General features: G+C 40.4%; 1 protein-coding gene across 2 annotated transcripts in view; it reads left to right on the top strand.

Moving 5' to 3' along the window:
• dym (dymeclin) overlaps positions 1-19,955 on the top strand; it is a 55,771-nt gene that overhangs the window by 2,184 nt on the left and 33,632 nt on the right. For both annotated transcript variants that reach the window (XM_040157729.1, XM_040157730.1), the window contains exons 3-13: positions 1,655-1,707; positions 1,954-2,047; positions 3,221-3,357; positions 4,414-4,486; positions 6,433-6,558; positions 7,508-7,647; positions 16,118-16,303; positions 16,458-16,636; positions 18,016-18,141; positions 18,287-18,400; positions 18,642-18,736. In XM_040157729.1, coding sequence (XP_040013663.1) covers positions 1,655-1,707; positions 1,954-2,047; positions 3,221-3,357; positions 4,414-4,486; positions 6,433-6,558; positions 7,508-7,647; positions 16,118-16,303; positions 16,458-16,636; positions 18,016-18,141; positions 18,287-18,400; positions 18,642-18,736 — 1,323 coding nt within the window. The remainder of the gene's footprint in view (positions 1-1,654; positions 1,708-1,953; positions 2,048-3,220; positions 3,358-4,413; positions 4,487-6,432; positions 6,559-7,507; positions 7,648-16,117; positions 16,304-16,457; positions 16,637-18,015; positions 18,142-18,286; positions 18,401-18,641; positions 18,737-19,955) is intronic.

The following is a 19,955-nucleotide window of genomic DNA, read 5'->3' as shown; positions in this document are numbered from 1 at the left end:
AGGGATTTTTAGCTAAACTATTTCTAAGGTCAAAATTTTCACTCTCAACACTTTAGGCGTTTTTTGGCGGTTAAGTTGTTAACGGAGTACTTTTTTTTTTTTTAATTCTGACTGTAGCACAAATTCCCGAATTGTAGGCCATAGGGGCCTTGGTGGCAAAGAAATGTCCTTGACGTGTGTCTCATCAATGTTGTATAGCGTGTTGAGAGAGACAAGAAAGTACAAAACTACGGGAGAGGGAAGATGCCGAGTAAGTAACATGCATTAATGGGATATGAATGCGTACAGATGGAGAGGGAGAGGTGGAGAGAGGAGCTCGGTGCATCATGGGAAGTCCCCTGGCAGTCTAAGCCTATAGCAGCATAACTAGGGGATGGCCAGGCCAGGCCCTAACTATAAGCTATATCATTAAGGAAGGTTTTGAGCCTACTCTTAAACGTGGAGAGGGTGTCTGTCTCCCAAACCCAAACTGGAAGATGGTTCCACAGTAGACGAGCCTGATAGCTGAAGGCTCTGCCTCCCTTTCTACTTTTGGAGACTCTAGGAACGTCAAGTAAGCCTGCGTTCTGGGAGCGCAGTGTTCTACTGGGGTAATAGGGTACTATGAGCTCTTTAAGATATGATGGTGCCTGACCATTAAGGGCTTTGTAGGTGAGGAGGAGGATTTTAAATTCTATTCTGGATTTTACAGGTAGCCAGTGCATAGAAGCTAACACGGGAGAAATTTCCTATTTCTTGTGAGCACATGTGCAGCAGCATTCTGGATCAGCTGAGGAGACTTGTTGGGGCAGCCCCATAACAAGGAATTGCAATAATCCAGCCCAGAGGGAACAAAGCCATGGACTAGTTTTTCTGCATCTTCTTGAGACAGGATGTGCTAGATTGTCGCAATGTTATGTAGGTGAAAAAAAGGCAGTTCTTGAAGTTTGAAACAGGGGGAAGCAGCTAGCCTGGCTCCGTCCAAAGGTAACAAAACCAACCAACCAGCACCTCCAATGCTTACTAATTAACAAGTTATATCAGACTGTAGTTATCAGGCAACCAGTGGAGGTTCCAGCAAGTTACTGGATAGAGTCAAACACATAAACCCCTGTAAAACATTGTATGGCTGGACGGTGCCAGGCAGCTGTTTCCCCGTTTTCAGTCTGTGTGTTAGGCTGTGCTAGGCTGAGCTAACCGGCTATTTACCATACAGACATGAGAGGGGTATCAATGTTCTCATGTAACTCCTGGCAAGGAAGCCGATAAGTGTATTTCTCAAAATGTCAAACTATTTCTTTGAGGGTTCTTAATGTGACCCAGCGGGTCCTGACAGTTGTGGCTCATTGGTTCTGTTTCCAACTTACCTAAAGAACCAGTAATGTTTTTAAATATGTTTTTAAAAAAAGTTGTGCAGTATATCCTAACATGTACCTGTACGTCTCATTCTGACTTTTATAGGCATTTGTATGACGTGTCCCTGCAGACCTGTGACAATTGCAAATAACCAACAATTTGAGTGTTGTTATTGTTTGATTATAATGCAGTTTTGTTGCATGACAGCAGAGGGCAGATGATATAAGCAGCCAGCTCATTTGATCCATTTTTACTTCCATATCTTTCAACTATGTTCTTCTTTTCTTTCTACCTCTATTCTTGTTTTTCTTGTTAAAAGTGGAGACTCTAGGTTGCTGGAAGAGGCTGTCATCCCCCTGGCCAAGATCCTTAGTAAGTTGGCTATAATATGGATACGTTTCATTTGTGTGTGTATGTTTGTTTTTTTTTTGTTTTGTTTTTTTTTCTTCTTCACTGATCAATACGCTGTCCCATTGAATATCAGCTTCTCATGGATTTAAATTAGAATGTCAACATTTGTTGTTTTTTGCATGTCAAACTATCAAATTGGATTCTGAGGCTCATGTAATGCTGTTCATAAATTCTTGCCTCCTTTTTTTTTTTTTTTTCCCCCGCAAGTTGAAAACAATCCCAGAACGGGTAACTTCGGCGCTCTTGTGAGAATTTTCCTGGGAAGAACCAAAGAGCTGAAAATCTCCACAGAATGCCAAGAGTGAGTATGAGAACCTCAGAGAAGAGAATGAACACAGATGACTGTGTTGATAGTGATTCACTCTGTGCAGGCCAGTTATTGTTTGATCACACGTAGGCAAGGAATCCCCATTTTTCCAAAGAAGAGAAACACTGAAGTGGTTGTGGTTTCCTATGAGAAAACTACTAAGGTATAACCATCAACACATGTTGCTTTATTGTGCTCTCGCTGCAAAACTCCATTTCGGGACTGAGCCTGCCCAAGTCACCTAATGCTCCTGGTGGGAATTCTTCGTTCTGTATTGAATATCCTTAGAGGTTGGAGGTATCACTCCCCATCCACTCCTGTGTATTTTTCTCATGTTTCATAACAGAAAAAAACCTACAGCCCTGTGTTGGTGTTTAGTAGTTATGAAACATTGTGGCCTGTACTGGATGGTTCCAATCTTTTCTTTTTTTCCCATCTAAATTTGTTTCTCACTATCTTTTTCTCAATTTTGTCCCTGTCCTATGTGGGAGGGAAAAAAAGCAACTTGTGTGGTATCATTGTATGCTATGGCCAAGATAGCCGTGTTTGCACCATTTTCTTGGTTGTCAAAGTGAAAGTTGTATTGCAGTTATGAGAAAACCATTGTTACTTGCTGAATTTTAAAAAGGGAAAGAGGCATATGATATACTATAACTCAAGAGCTGTTCGTGAAGTTGGGGGTAGTGTCATCGTTTGAGAATTGCCAGAGGGTCACTACTTTGACTCTCAATCAAAGAGTGCTATACTGGTTACATTGTGATATCCTGATGGTTTATTAATTGACATGAGAAAATTAACTTCTTCCCTGCTCCTTTCCCTGGTGGTCAGAGCTCTGGGTCAGCTTCAAAACACCACTGTTAGAGCAGTCAGGGTCCTGTTTCCAGCTTCGTTAGACAAAATACACAAGGGCATAATCCCTTCTCCTCTAGCCAAAAGTATACTCAGCAACTCTTAGATACATATGTGTAACAGTTTACATTTGAACCAGTGTATTACTAAAGAACATATAAGGCCAGCCAAGCTTCCCTTTGTAAAGAAAGGGCATAAACCAGTAAGACGTAGCCAACTCTGGATACCCAACAGAATGCCCCTTTATAGCATTTATTTCCGTCACAGTTCTACGTTTGACCTTGAACGCAGTGTTCTTGTCTCGATTCTATTCCACAGTCAGCTGTTCATCTGGCAGGCCCACAACGCACTGTTCATGATTCGTTGCCTGCTCAAGGTGTTCATCAGGGAGATGAGTGAAGAGGAGCTGCACCTACAGTTCTTCTACCAGGAGAGGGCACCAGGCTCCTGTGGAGGTGAGCTCCATCACAGATTGATTTGGAAAAGGATGGCGTTTCACAGGGAGACTGAACATTGCATAAGAAATCTGCTTCACAGTGAAAGTGTTTTAAGTCAGTTTAGAGCGTTTTCCCACTCTTTACACAAAATCCCCATCGTCTGCTGAAAAATCTTGTGAACAATATCCTCGGAGGTATTTGACTCCAATTAGACTCATAAGGTGTGAGTTATTAAAATGTAGTCACAAGGGTCAGATCTGTAACACTTCCCCTCATACCTAAAGAGAGATAAGAAATAGTCTTTTTAATTGAGAACAAATACCCCTGGATACTGACCTGGATCAGCTGTCTCTGAGAGACTCCATTAATAAAAGTCTAATTCTGCATCCACTGACTGAACATCATTTTTTTGGTCTCAAGCAGTAGCCCTGTCTGAGCTAAGTCCCTAAATAAACTCTCTGCAAATGTGTGCCCTCTTGCTGACCTTAAGAAATTTAAATAACATAACTTTTTTTTGATGCTCACTTACTGAGACAGTGAAAACACCATCAAAAAGAAAGTGAAAAAAATTTACAATTTTCAGTCTCTTCACCTTTATCATTCTCCCATGGCAGTTTCTTAATTTCATTCCTGTTACCAGCGTTCACTCGCACACGTGAACTGTGACATTTTCACAAAGACAGACACTCACTCACTCATTTGCAGCTCCCTGTGGACTGGGGGTCATGCTGCATGATTGTTATAAATATGTCTTTTGGTGATTAGCCTGCAAAATTACAGAAAGCTAATTACAGAATCTTGAAAGTGGTAAAAAGAAGATAATCCAGAGTATCTGCTCGTCTCGAAACATCTTAAAAAGCGTTGAATACAGTTTCGGAGACCATCTTATCCAAATTAGCTAATTTCTCTCAGTGTCCTTCATCTGTACAGTGAGCATGAAACAGGGAATGATGGGAAGGATAGGGAGAGAGACTGGTACACTGGGAATTGCAAGGATCAGAGAGAGACTGATTGTGATCAACAGGGAGCTGCCATATATGTCTCATATAATAACTCCCTCAACCCCTTGTGTAGAAACAGGTAGAGAGGACCTCCTTGAGGAGCTGTTGTCCAACCTCGTTCACCTGATCGTTGAAGTGCCCCTGCTGTAAGTAGCTCCCTTGTTTGTGTATATACTGCATGTATGAATGTGTATTTGAGGGGAAGGTGGAATCAATCATCCGCTGTGTCTTTCATACACTTGAAAGGTCAGACATTCAAGACTGACTGTGATCCAGGTTGTTCACACTGCCCACAGAGTGATTTGATAATGTTTCAGTGCTACTTCTTCATTTTTTTTCTTTTTTTTTCCTTTTTTTTTGGGAAGTTATACTATGAGCGTAGTAATCATGTGAAAACATCAACTAGTGGTGACTTTCGTGCCGTCTCTCAGCCCATGTTTTAGTTTTGGTTCCTTGTTTTTATTCATGTTTGTTCATTGTTAATGTATCTAGGATGTTAGTCATTGAACAGTTAATGAAAAGCAGTTTGTGAAAAGTTTGTATGTGTAGCTCTCTTTGCGTGCTCTGCTTGCTCATCCGTTCCTTGGTTCACTAACCAAGAGAAGATGAAATCCATTATGGAACATGCCAGGCTGACATGCTGAAACTCTGAGCAACGGGGCAAAATAAAAAGGAAGGGATAAGACTAAATTAAAATAAAGAAAGAGAGAAAGTGTTTGTTGTTTAGCGGAACAGAAAAGGCTTAAAATGAAAGTTGGATTAGGAGTACTGCCAATGTTTAGGGGGGGGGCATGTTGACTGAAAAATGGCATCAGCCTTAACTCTCATGTGCATGCTAGCACACTGAGTGAATATTGCAGTCTGTTTACTTATCAATGGGAGAACTATCCGGTGTCTGCCACTCAGTCTGACACAAAGAGACAAAGATACAGTATTTACGTCTCCGCGGAGAAAACCTCCCCTGCAGTGTTAAGACAGGATCACAGAAACATGACTGACAATTGCTATTTCCTTGACACAGCATATTCCACTTTTACTCTCTTTTCCCTTGTCTGTATTGTGTGATTCTTGACGTCCTCCTCGCACTGTCTACCAATCTCTTCTACTTTCTCTTTCTCTCTCTTCCTCTCTCCCTCTGTTGTCTCTGGACATCAAACCCTGGCTCTTGTTTAAATGCATTCAGCATTCCAACATTATTCATTGTTCCAAGCTTCAAGACTCTCCCTGTTTTTCTTCCCTCCACCACTTTGTGGCTGTTGGCCCATTTCCTCTGTACGTGCTCCTGGTTTGGATGGGAATCTTTGGTATAGTTTACCTAAATCTCTCACAGGCTTCTTTTTGTGATTGAATCTTACATTACAGATAGATGTCAATAGTTTTTACATGAATACATTTCTTTTCAGGTAAGCAGTCGATACATATTGATACTCAAATCCCAGTTAGTCCCTTTTTGTTTTTCCACACATACTGTTCCTCTAATGAATTAAAAAAGTTAATTTATATTGTAGAAGGTTAGATTAAATACCATAGTGTTGCTGGGCTCCCCAGGTCATTCCATCTTTTTAAGAATACACCAAATTTGTTGATTTTTAGCTACTCCTAAAGTTTCTGCAATCTCTGATTTTTTATTTATTTATTTATTTATTTTTAAATCCCAGTCTAATACTGGTCTCCTTCATTTTCATCGACACCTCTTTGGACTGCATATCGAGAGTTCCCATGAACAGCTACCAAATGCAAATTCAGTGCTTTGGATCAACTCCAGACGTTTTATCTGTTTAATTTGTCATGAAACACTGGGGGAACACACCACAGCTGACCATGACACTGATCGATTGTCAATAGTCCAATTACTTTGAGCCTCTGAAAATGAGGGACTATGTATAAAAATAGCTTTAATTCCTAAACAGTTTATGTGATATTGTTGATTAATTTCAGATCCATCATGGTGGTGTACAGAGGCATAATTATGAAAATTGTGTCACTGTCCAAATACTTATAGACCTAACTGTATACTGTAGCTATGAAGTAGTGATATAAGAGATTATAATTCATTCACATTAACTCTACATGCATCTATCTGTCCCCGTAGTGACATCACCTATAGCATCCTGTTTGAAGCAGTGACCACGCTGCTGGCATTCTTCTCATATCAGCTCTTCCACAAAGACATCCTCCGAGATGGAATAATCTACCAGCACATCATGAAGGGGAGATGGTAAGGAAACACACAAGTTCATAGTCCACTGAGGACCACCCCTGAGATACTGTAATGCACCAAACAGTAAATGTAACCATTGAAACTACATGGCTAAGTTACAGCCTCCAACCAGTATTAACTCTAACCTTAACCGACAATCTATTGACAACGTTTTTGAACGCAGGCACAGATCATTTTAAATGCTCTCCAAACCAACGTGACACCGTCTGATCGAGTCTACTGTTCCTCTCTAGAGACCCTGAGAGACAGAACAGAGATATTAAAAAAAAAAAAAAAAAAAAAAAGTCTAGCCAACCAAGACTTTGCCTCCACCTCAACCTTGTAGTCTTTGATTCTGGGCGAAAGTGAACCAGAAGCTGCTTTTTAACTATAAACTCCACAATGCAAAAGTTAATTGTGGTAATAAAAGAACTGAATGCTAATAAAAGTAAAAGCAAAGTGTAGCTAAACGTCTGATGCTGACCCCTACTTGGAACTGGTTTGAACCCAATTTACTGTAGTTCATTGTTATCTTGAATATGAATAAATGTAGATAAATGCTGTAACACTGAATGCATTTTGAAGTCGAGTAGTGCAGTTTAAAGAGGTGGGCAGACGATGGAAGTAATTTTCTTTTAGGGCTCTCACAGCATAAGAGCCAAACGAGAGCACTTTGGATTAATTGCAGCTGAGCTGAAGAAAGGCTTCATAGTAGCTGATGTCGGCAAAACAGATTAGAAGTCTATCTAAAATGACTTTGCCGTTTGGCAAGAAAGCGAGGTTGTGTGTGACTCCAAAAACAGTGATATTGGATATTGTTCACAATTAACTGCAGCTCTATGTGATGAGGAAAGAGGAGAGTCTCAAATTGACACCTGTCAATTTAGCATAGGATCTTTTTGATAATGGTGTAGTGAAGGATGTTTGGAGCTGCCTTTTTTGAAACTTCTTTCCCCCTTCTTTCCAGTTTGTGTTTAACCAGTCGACTGGTGAAGACCCTGCTCTATAACTTCATCAGGCAGGAGAAGTGTCCACCTCCAGCAACCCACATCTTTGAGCCGAAAGCTGAGGGTGGCCTGCTTTACGGCCTGGCGTCAGGGGTGGCAAGTACGAGTACACAAATCCTCACATATATATAAAACTAAATGAAACAACAACAATGAAGCAAAAACAAAATACTCTGTTTTTTTTCTTTTTCTTCTTTTTACAACCAGGATCAATAATCAATTGTAGGCAATCATTTTTATTGATTCTGAAAACATTATATTCACCAACTTAATTACTGAGGTCTTAAGATGCAAGTAGACAGATTCCAGGTTTTTGTGTTTTTATTTTTGTGTTAAGTTGAATGTTTTAAATGGTTACCTAAACATTATCAATATCTATTAAATTTATCAAGGCTATATCCCAGCTTAACTTTGACCTTGTGTCGGTTTTTTTTAATTTTTAATTTTTAATTGCTTTGGACTACGGTAATGGGCATTTTCTATGCAGTCCCCTTTGTGTTTTTCTTCCAAACTTTTCCCAACCTTTCTCGGCTTGTTACTCCCTAAAATGAAGCCTGAAGTATGTACTTATGACCCCTAGTCGAAGGTTATAGCCTTATTGTGGACACGATTGCTGAGCAGGTCAACCAAAGACTGTTTTTTTTTCCTTCTCAGTTCTTGTTTCGCATCCTTTTAATTATCTTGTGACCCCTTACTGGGGGTTTCTTTTAATCTGTCTCGTTATTTGATCACTCATGTTGCTGGACCCTTTTGCACTTTGTTTCAGTGATGTCACCACAGTCCCCACATCACAGTTAAGCTGGCAAGTAAAAGATGTATTCATAAATGATAGGATTGAGAGCATATTACAAAAATAAGAGCCAGGCTGTGGAAGAAAAAAAAAAAGAGAATTGAGAGTGTCAGTTATTTTCCTTTTTCCTTGGAGCCAAAGAGTGAGCAATATTTTTAAACTAAGAAATGAAAGTGCAAGCCATGCTGACAACCATGGCATCGTAGATGAAAGTGAAGAGTCAAAAATGAACAGCGTATATGTCTATTAGACTGGTAACGGGCTCTGTGTGTGTGTGTGTGTGTGTGTGTGTTGGATGCATGTTTGTTTGAGTGTGAGAATAGGGCTGGGTTTCCCCTGCAGATAAATGCTCTTTGTCGGTTGTTGGTGGCAGATTCCTATCAGTGAGCCATCAGCATTCAACCCAGCCTGTCTGTCTGTGGTCAGTGATCAGCCCGATGAGTTATGGTGCCCTGTCCTGTTCTGTAATCCCCTAGAGCCTGTCTGTCTGCAGCCGCCTCCCTTATACACACACACGCAGACCAACAAAGACACAAGCTCTCTTATGCTCAGAGCTCAGAAACAACACTTGTTTTCTTTCTCTGTCTCGTACAGTCATTTGTGCAGAGTCATTTGGGATTGACAGAGCACACAAACAAGTACCTTTCACGGGTGTGCATGGGTGTTGTTCTATAGTAACAGTAAATATGAGTTGAATTTCTTGAAATATGCAGCATGAGCAAATATTCAGGTAGTTAAAGGGGAGCTCCACCAGTTTTTCAGATAAAGGTCAGTTTACCCATCATGGTTAGTAATGCTCAAAAATACAAAAAAAATTCTATACTGTCCTTGGCGATGAAAGAGAAGCTGTGTGAAGTCTTAAAAATATAATCCTGATTTCATTAGGGTTATCTCAGCAGAGAGCCTGGCAGAAAAGCCAGTGTTGCGAACAGAAATTTTGGCCCACTGTTCTTTGCAGAATTGTTTTAATTCAGCCACATTGGAGGGTTTTCGAGCATGAACTGCCTGTTTAAGGTCATGCCACAGCATTTCAATCGGATTTAAGTCCGAGCTTTGACTAGACCACTCCGTAACCTTCATTTTGTTTTTCTTGAGCCATTCAGAGGTGGACTTGCTGGTGTGTTTTGGATCATTGTCCTACTGCATAACCCAAGTGCGCTTGAGCTTGAGGTCACGAACTGATGGCCGGACATTCTCCTTCAGGATTGTTTGGTAGAGAGCAGAATTCATGGTCCCATCAATTACGGCAAGTCGTCCGGGTCCTGAAGCAGCAAAGCAGCCCCAGACCACCTCCATGCTTGACTGTTGATATGATGTTTTTATTGCACAATTCTGTGTTAGTTTTACGCCAGATGGAACGGGACCCACACCTTCCAAAATGTTCCACTTTTGACTCGTCAGTCCACAGAATATTTTCCCACAAGTTTTGGGGGTCATCAAGATGTTTTTTGGCAAATGTGAGACGAGCCTTTGTGTTCCTTTTGGTCAGCAGTGGTTTTCGCCTTGGAACTCTCCCATGGATGCCATTTTTGCCCAGTCTCTTTCTTATTGTGGAATCATGAACACTGACCTTAACTGAGGCAAGTGAGGACTGTAGTTCTTTAGATGTTCGTCTGGGCTCTTTTGTGACCTCCTGGATGAGTCGTCGATGCGCTCTTGTAGTCATTTTCGTAGGTCGGCCACTCCTAGGAGGGCTCACCACTGTTCCAAATTTCTTCCATTTGTAGATAATGTCTCTCACCGTGGTTCTCTGAAGTCCCAAAGCCTTAGAAATTTTCACTGTGAATGATGGGATCACGTAGGTAAGTTTCAGGATTGTTCTAATTGATTTCATTCTATAGTACAGACATGAATTGAAACCAGTTGCTTCCCAGAGTTGAAGGAAGAATACATTTAAAAAAAAAAAAAAAAAAGTCTACTTCTAATTAAAAATCAGCAGCGCAAAAGTACATTTCTACATTAGGAGCTAAAACACATTCTATAAAGTCTGTAAATCCACACCCAGTTCTCTGGATAGACATGACATTACTTTACAATCCCTCATTTTTTTTGAGAAACGACTGTATCTCATGGTAGTAGCATCTAAAATCACTCATGCCTACATATACACAATCACATTCACAGACGGGCTGGCTTTTTCCCGGAACCAAACACCGGTCATTGGCAAAGCAAAGCAGCGTTTGATTTCTGTCGCCACTTTAATGTCTGGGGAGATAGGATGTCTCTTCCTGTCGTGCTTTTACACACTCTGCTGTCTGAGACTGAGTGAGCATCTGCAGGGGGGGGTTATCACCCAGACTGGCAGCTCAGAACTTTTTGGTCTCCTCTCCTCTCCTCCTCTCTTCTACTTTAGTCTCCTCTCAGCCTCCTGCGCTTTTGTTTTGCTATGTGCCATGTACTTTTGATCTGTTTTCCTGTAGGTGTTCACCTTTGTCACCTTTTACTTTAGATGGAAAAAATGAAGCCCTTACATCTTAGGTGCACAAAATTGGCTCTAATGAAAAATTTTAACTGTCTCTGACGCACGCAGTCACAGTTGAGCCATCCTTCTTCTTACAGAGACACATTTACCATTCACATTGGGAACTACTATTACTTGGTTATTATTGGTGGAGGATTCATTTTAGGGATAGCTCTTCATTATGATTATAATAGTTGTTACAAAAATCATTCTAAGTCTGTGGAATTGTCTCATATGTTGTATATGTTTATGTTCGAAGTGTTTTGGATGAAAGCACTTTATGCATATATTTTGATTTGTGTGAGATAATCAGAAGAGTGTGTTTATTTATTGTCTGTACAGCATGTTTCCCCATGTGCATTTTTGGATAATCATCACGAGTTTGGTGTACTTGTGTGCTTGCTTGCGTGTGTGCGCATGCGTGTGTGCGCGTATCTGCATATCTGTATGCTTGGCTAAGCCATTGGCCTGCAGCCCTGATGTCATATTTCATTCACTGTTATGCAAGTAAATAAGTAAGTAGCACATTCTGTCTGTCTCTGTTCACTGCGCGTCCACATCTGTCTGCACTGAAGCGTATATTCTCAGCTGGAATAATTTCTCAACTCAGCTCCCTTCCCTATTGTCTCCACAGGCCACCGAGGTCTTCACATGTTAATGTGAATGTTGCAGGTTGCACAGGTGAAATGTAAAAACAGGTGTTTAAACTATTTCACAGAGATTTAGACTCTTTTGGAAAGGAGTGCTGTATATATTTATAGCCTTGCTACCGGCGTGGCTCAGTGGATGGCAGTGCTGGTCTATTGGTCCACCACTTTGGTCCAGACTGAAATATCTGGAAGGATTTTCTACAGAAAAAAATGGTCCCCAGAGGATGAATCTCTATTGGTGATCCCCAGACTTTTCCTCTAGCACCACCAGCGGGTCAAAGTTTTCACTTATCTTGAGAAATTTCTTTTGTGGTTGGGCACAAAGTTTTGCACAGACATTGATGGATCTCAGAACATGTTTGCTAATGGCTTTGGTGATTTCCTGACTTTATCACTAGTGCTACCATGACAATGATTTGAGTGAAATATCACAACTATTGCATGGATTCCCATGACATCTGGTACATACATTCATTTTTCCCTCAGGATGAATTGTAATACCGTTTGTGATCGTTTAACTTTCATAGCGCTGTCGTCAAGTCAAAATTTCACTTTGGGTTTATAACTACTTAGGTTTATAAGTAAATACCTGCAGACGTAATGGCATTCCCATCAGCCTCAGTTTTATTTTGTTTTTAGGGCTAATTAGCAAATATTGGCATGCTCACAAGCTAAACTAAGGTGGTGAACATGGTAAACATGGATTGCTTAGCATTAGCATGTTAGCATTGTTATTGTGGGGAAATTTTCCAGGTGTGTAGTTTAAAATTAACCACCATAGAAAGGCAATGTTTGCTTAATAGAGAATTGTGCTGTAATAATTATTTGATGTCATTATTTGAACAATCATCTAGATTTGTTTACTGCTCTGGATATAATTTTGAAATCCAGTTAAACTTAGCCTTTACCTTTTTATCCTTTTAGTGCTGCATATTATAATCATAGGCATAGAGTAGTTTTTCGGTTTTCTGATAGTCCTTTAATGTCTTGCTACATTTTGCAGCTGCATGGAGTGAGTTACTGCAACAGAAAAATAAGTGAACATTTCTCAAATATTAATCAATTCAGACTGAAAATAAGAACTACTGCAGCATTGTTTAAGGTAGGTTAAGCAATAATACTCCCCCAATCAGCAGTTTACTAACAGCGTGTCATTAAGTGCATTAATAGAGCTTGTGTGTGTTCGATAATACCCATGATATGAATTCAGATATGGTAAGGCGTCAGGGTCTTGTGAAGTAGATGTCGAGGGCAGATGTGGACTTAGAAGAGACGGATTTTCAGCTTGTGTAATATTTTGGTTTGAGTATAGAGAGAGACTTTCTGCCGGCAGTGATGTCTGTGATGGCGGTCGTCATTATACTATAGGTCAATACCTTAATTTTATCAGTTTTTACTGAAATTTGCGTAGTGTACTGTCTCAGTAAAATCAAAGCATGGAACAAATAAATGATAATAAAAAAGAATCATGGAATCTTAAATCCTAAATTTAATCTAAATTTGTGACTCATTCAGCAGCCGAACACACTTCTGCCTACAACGGGAATCAAGTATTGTTCAGAAAGTTCGTCCCAACACTGTTGCAGAAGGTCCCACAAGTGTTATTGCACTAGTAAGTCCCTTTGGTTTCACCTTCTGTCCGGTTCTTCCCAACCCAGCTGCATGGGGTTTAAGTGTGGAGACTGGGCTGGTCTTCCATCATGTGTAGTCACCGTCTAGCTCTTTTCTTCTAATGTTTTGCGTCATTATCTTGCTGTACGATGAACCCCCTGACCAACCAGTCTGTCTTCCTTTGTTATTTGCCTTTTTCTCACCATTCTGATGGCAATATACGATAAAACTTCCTGTAGGACACTATTGTCCCAATGATGAATCAGAGGCTGTAATAACAATTCTGCCTTCAGTTTTTGGTGACTTAATTATTTTGTTTTTTAACCTTGGGCAGTTTAAAGCTTACCTTTGTGCCATTTTAAGGTTTTTCTATGGAATTGAACTACTGAAATTTCAATTAAAAACTGTAAAAATGGGTGTGCTTTAAAACTTGACACTAATGTATTTCAGACTACAATTTGGACATCACAGCCTTCTATCCGAAAGCCAAGGCCTAGTTAATCATCAAAAGCTCATGTTCTGTTGCAGAAACTCGTAATTTTGACTCTTTTTGTACCTCTTTAGTCAATTTTTATAAACATCTGTTTGTGTGTATAGTATACGGTAAGAAGACCTGTAGAGATTTGTAGGACACGAAGAGTTTTCAGGGAAGAAGAGATCATCTTCAGAGGCTGTTGTGGATACAGACTGATACTCAAGTAAAGTAAGACTTTGTGGTTGCAGTTGTGTTGCCTTTCTCACAGTAGGATGCCTTCACTGCCCCCGAGTCCTGAAACCCAGATTCTGATTTCAGCGTGCCAGCCACTGTGTCCGTGTGTGACCTTCTCTTTTCCTCACTTTCCCCTTCCCTTTCCTCCTCTTCATGTCCTCCTCCTCTTTTTCCACTCGGCGGCTGGCCAGGGCCCGAGCAGCCTAAGCAGTGTAGCATTATTGGGTTTATGTGGTGGGCAGGCAGACAGGCAGAGGGAACAGAGCCAGATGGATAACAAACAGCACCCACTAAGGTAAAATGGAGCTCTGTGAATGTGTGTTCGAGAGAGTAAGAGTGTGTGTGTGTGTGTGTGTGTGTGTGTGTGTGTGTGTGTGTGTGTGTGTGTGTGTGTGTGTGTGTGTTGTTTGAGTGTGTTGTTTGTGTGTGTGTGTGTGTGTTGTTTGAGTGTGTTGTTTGTGTGTGTGTGTGTGTGTGTGTGTGTGTGTGTGTGTGTGTGTGTGTGTGTGTGTGTGTGTGTGTGTGTGTGTGTGTGTGTGTGTGTGTGTGTGTGTGTGTGTGTGTGTATGAGAGTGCAGGAAATGTGGCTGCCAGACCGGGTTCTCTGACACTGTTGGGCTAGTCACTGTGGTGCCAGTGATGAGATGAACAGGGCTCCGTCACAACTTGGCCCTTTTTCTCTCTACATCTTGTTTTCTCTCACACTCACTTCTCTTTCTGGCCAGTTTAAGGAAAGAAGAGTATCATGTTTGGAGAAAGAGAGACAGACTGACCATTGCAAATGATGTCATTTCTCTCTTGGGGTTTTCTTTTTATTTTGAAGGCAGTTTGATGATGTCCTTTCACTCAAATATAAACAAATTCCCTTTCCTGTTTACTGGAATTGTGTACACATTTATGCACACAAAGTCAGACTAAGTGTTGGAGTAACTCTATAGTAGTCATCAGTGAATTTAGAGGCAAACCAACAAATAAATCATATATGTTACCAAGATTTTAAACACTCACAAGTAGTTCGACAGAGCAAGGAGAAAAAAAGTACATGAAAAGCCTTTATCTTGTCATACATAATGGTTTAAATCTTTGACCACTCTTAATCTCACAGGGTCTTCATCACTCACCAGCTGTTCCTTTGTTCTGTCTCTTTCCTTTCCTTAAGCTACAAGGAGAAGACGATGGGATGCGACCTCCCATTTTTTCCTCAAGCCAATTTTTCTTATATAGTAGGAGGTCTTTGTACATGAGGCATGTCACCCTTTGAATGTTTAAAACTAATGTGTCCTTGTTCCCTTGACTTCAATCTTTTCTGGTTCGGTAACCAAATAAACAGATGATGTTAGTGTGTCGTTTTTGGGTGGGTCAGGATGACTTTTATGACATTACTCTTACATCAAGGAGAGAGAGTGTAAATTCAGCCAGAGAATTGTTCTGCTCTTCCAACCTTCACCACTAGATGGCAACAAATCTACTTGGCTTATCCTCAAATTCAGTAGCTTGATGAGTGAGGACCTTCAACACACTCACATGGCCTCTCACTAGAGCTTGGTTCATGTGTTCTGTGTGGCTAGACGTGCAGGAGCCAGAGGCTGTCATCTGTGTACCTTGGTGTTCATACTTCTCGTGCCTCTCATGACGCCTGAAAGCACCAGCACTTCAGTTAGTCTGCAGGAAATTCAGCTCTCTCTCATCCCCCAACAAGAAAAACGAAGTCCGCTCTAGTTTGCCAGTAGCTCCAGTTTCTCTTTGTTCTGTGGCGCCGTCTATGTTGTTTCAAATTTCAGGTGCTGCAAACCATTGTGCGTGACTCCATTGTGCATTTTGGCCTTGATTACATCAGTCTGACTGCACATACTATTTTGCATTCATTTCCCTATGAAGCGTAAATCAGTTATAAGATCGAAGGGCTGAGGGTTGTGAGAATACTTTAGTGCTTTCTATAAAAAGGTTGACATACATAACCTCACTGCTCTTCACCACTTTATTTTGCACAGAATACCCCTTTGTTATGCTGAAAAAGAGAGCTGCAGTGCTCAGGCTTTGCTTAAGTCTAACCCAGAGAAAACCAGGAGAGGTGTGTGAGAGAAGATAGGCAGTTATTTTTCTGTACTAAACTAAAAATTAAATGCAATAGAATAATTCTTAAAAAACTCAGTTTAACCAAATTATTGCTAAACAAATGACCAAAATGAGATAAAAAGCATGTACCCCCAAATGAAAACAAATAGAAGTCAAATACAATAACGCAGGAATGAATGAATGAATGAATGAACGAATGAAAGGAACAAAGGAAATGTTTAGTGTATACTTTTATCTGTGTGTAGTTGACCTGTATGTCTTTCCGATCTCCAGGTGGGCTGTGGAATGTCTTCACATTGGGTGGAGCTGGCAGCAAAGCAGGGATAGACCAGGAACACAACCCCTTACCTTTGTCTAATCAGAGCCTTCTGTTACTGCTGGTGCTAGCAAATCTGACAGACGGGCCCGACTGGCCCAACCCTTACCGACAGGCTATTACTTGTTTCAGAAACACACAAGGTAAATACATTTACATTAGACATATTGTCTTTTTGTTTTCTTAATTCGTTGCACATAATCGAAACATTTTTTCATATACCGTCTATGACCTGTGCAAGAGGTAGATAAAGTAATGTAATAACAACCCTAATAATATTCACCTTTGCCCATGTAGACACATCGTCGCTGTCCGTGGAGCAACCTCACACTTTCCAGATCAATTTCAACAGTCTATACACAGCGCTGTGTGAGCAGCAGTGCTCTGACCAGGCAACACTACTGTTGTACACCCTGCTTCACCAGAACGCCAACATGAGGACATACATGCTCTCCAGAACCGACATGGAAAATCTGGTGGGTAGGATTGGAATGTTGACACTTTGATTTTGTTAATTTACAGAGTGTGGTGCACAGATCCGTGCACATTCATTATTCCTATCTAAATCTGACTTTTTTGGGGTAATTTTTAGCAAGGTGGAGGCCGAGAACTCTGCAAAGAATGTGTCAAACTGTGATTTGACAATCCCCGACAAAGCACAGTATGCAGTTCTTCCTTACGCACATGAACGCAGACATGAAATCATTTCATCCAGGGCCAATGCTATGGCTCAGTAAACAGCCAGGATGTATGCAGAAGCAGCTGGTGCAACTATGTCCATGTGGGACTGTGCCAGTTATTCCAGCACAGTGAATGTACTGAGGCATTTAGTGAATGAAAATCGATCCCTTACAGTATGACTGTGGTAGACAGTCACAAATGAGGCTCTTTCACACAGTGTAACACAAAATAATTTGGTCTTATTGGATATGAAGTGGAAGCGGGCATTGAAATAAAATATCTCTATTTAGCCTTTGTAACAGGTTTAAAAAGAGAAGTAACAGCATCTAAACTAATTGCAACAGAAAACCACAAATTCATGATAATAGCCAAACATGTGCAGGCAGCGACCTTAATTTCGAATCACATTTTGAAACTTTAGGTCTATTAAATTCCTTCTCTTCTGATATCAGTATGACCTTTCTGTGTTGTTCCATATTTATGGCTGCTATGATAAAATACTACTGGCAGATCTAGCTTGAGCTTATTATGTAATGAGTGTAGCCACCTTCTCTGCTGAACAGTAAAGCACTGCTGCACGACAGCGTAATGAGCTAACTTTCAAGCTGCGTGCGCTAATTGCTAACCATGCTAGCTACTAACTGCTTTCCCTCTGACAATACGATTCTGAGAATCTAATCTTTAACACATCATTGTCTTTAGCAGATCACTTTTTCCATCTTCTCTGCTTACTTCTGAATAGAACGTCTGTCTCCGACTATAGTTTATAAGCCATGTTCCATGATTTAGGACACTCAAAAAGTATACATTTTTGACAAATTTTTGACTGTGTATACACTGACATTTAGAAAAGGCCTGTAACTTTTCAGTGGCATCAGTTGCAAAAACTGATGATACATTTTCATCAATCGTTGTGTGTGCAATTTATCCACCAATGCTGTTTGATCGTGTTGTTTCTCACAAATTGCCAGAACATCTACAAATTCTTCCTCTAATTAGTAATGAGTAAAAAAAGGAAACCAAGAAATGAAAAATGTAACTGCCTCTGTTTCGCAGGGTTTCCTGTGTTGGAACCCCAATAAACACTCAACAAGGATTTAATGAATATCATTTCTGAGACAACATCCGCCCATATGCTCAACCCTTCATCCTGCTCTCCCCCTCTTCCTCTCAGGTGTTGCCCATCCTCGAGATCCTTTACCACGTAGAGGAAAGAAATTCTCATCATGTCTACATGGCCCTCATTATTCTTCTCATTCTTACAGAGGACGATGCCTTCAATCGCTCCATCCATGAGGTGGTGGGTAGACATAGTTAAACACACACTGACCACATTTCAGGATCTACCACTGAAGCTTTCCATTACCTGCACTTGCTGGGATAATTGTAAATCTTTCCTCATTCCTGTTTGTGTCTCATTCCTTTGTCCCTCCCTCTTGTTTCAGGTATTGAAGAACATCTCATGGTACACAGAGAGGTCGTTGACAGAAATCTCACTTGGCAGTTTGCTCATCCTGGTGGTCATCCGCACCATCCAGTTTAACATGACCCGGACAAGGGTAAGATGAACACGCATCCACACACTCTCACATACTTTGTACACTTGCAAACATAACGTGAAATCAGAAGTCCAGCAGCTTTAGGCTCATTTACTGGTCCAGATAGTAACGTATTACATCAATGAGTACTTCACAAACAGCATTTCTCATGGTGGAACTGTAAAGATTGAAATAATGCGTTATTATGAAGTTTAACAGTAACATCGTTGTTGTTGTGCATGTTTGTGTGCATCCTCCCTAGGATAAATACCTCCACACCAACTGTCTGGCTGCACTTGCTAACATGTCAGCCCAGTTTCGATGTCTGCACCAGTACGCTGCCCAGCGCATTATTAGGTGAGAACAGAACAAATGATGATATGTTAACTGGTAGATCCTTTCTTCTTTCCTTTCATTTTTTACACAGCCTATTCCAGCTTTCATCTTATTCTAATAAAGTCATTATCTGGGAGAATATTGAAAGTAGCTTGATATTAAAGGTAAAGTTGTCAAATACCGGGGCAAAATGGCCAAGCTTATTTTTATCATGTACTTTGCCTCTTTGATATTCAAACAGGCAAAGTACATGTTATCTTTTGGTTGTTTTAATTAGCACCTGGATCTTGACATTTATATTTTTTGACAGCCTCTTATATGGATGAAACCCTCAGTATATGTAACTTTGTATTACAATATCAATACATATCGTGATATAATAAATTGAGAAACTGTTAATGGATAAAATAGCTGGAAAGTAATTTATGTTTTTGGTTAATCCAGGGAATTTAATGCCAGACAAATGAAAATACTTAATTACATTGATGCAAAACATGTATAAAAATCCAATATTACCATAAAACAGCCCCGTTGCATTGATTTTCCCACAATGATTTTTATTCACTAACAGATATAAAAGGAATAGCTGTTACTTCATAAATTGCATGGCAAAACCTCTGACAGAAGAGGTTTCTGCTGTTTTCCCTCACAGTATATATTGTCTACCAACTCTTAACTGCGCTGAATGTGGTTCTTTTCTGGCTGACAGTTTAAATAGAAAAGACAACAAGTGTGCATTCCAGAGAGAGAACCCGAATGCCTGACCTCAAAAATATGTATCAGTCAAAGCAGAAAAAGGAGGCACACTGTCAGAGCAGCGAGTGTTTCGTGTTTCAGCCAGAGGCCTTCCTCAGAGTATAAATGTGAATAAAGTCCGCCCAAACCACAGGATACGATGTGGTGATGATCTGATATTTTTCTAGTTTCATACACTGAAATCAACAGCATCAGTAGTATGGATCACATCTAGCTGGTGCGTATTCCAACGTTATTAATTGCTGCTTCGTGTAAGCGGCATGCCTTGAAACAATCATCTGCACCAGATTTCAATAAAAATATCTGTGTGAGGCCTGCAAAGAAACCAGTGGAGAGATAGGAAATTGCCCAAAGACGAGGAATGGAAAGTCTAATTCACACACAAACGCACACATTCATTTGAATGATTCATGTTGAACCAGCAGAAAATATTTATCATTACAGTAACTTGACAGTGGCTGCAGCAGAGGAGACTAAGTAATGA

The sequence above is a fragment of the Xiphias gladius genome, chromosome 20 (assembly GCF_016859285.1).
Source record: "Xiphias gladius isolate SHS-SW01 ecotype Sanya breed wild chromosome 20, ASM1685928v1, whole genome shotgun sequence".
Taxonomy (NCBI): domain Eukaryota; kingdom Metazoa; phylum Chordata; class Actinopteri; order Istiophoriformes; family Xiphiidae; genus Xiphias; species Xiphias gladius.
The sequence above is the reverse complement of the archived record's forward strand: the minus strand, read 5'-3'. Positions and strand labels throughout refer to the sequence as shown.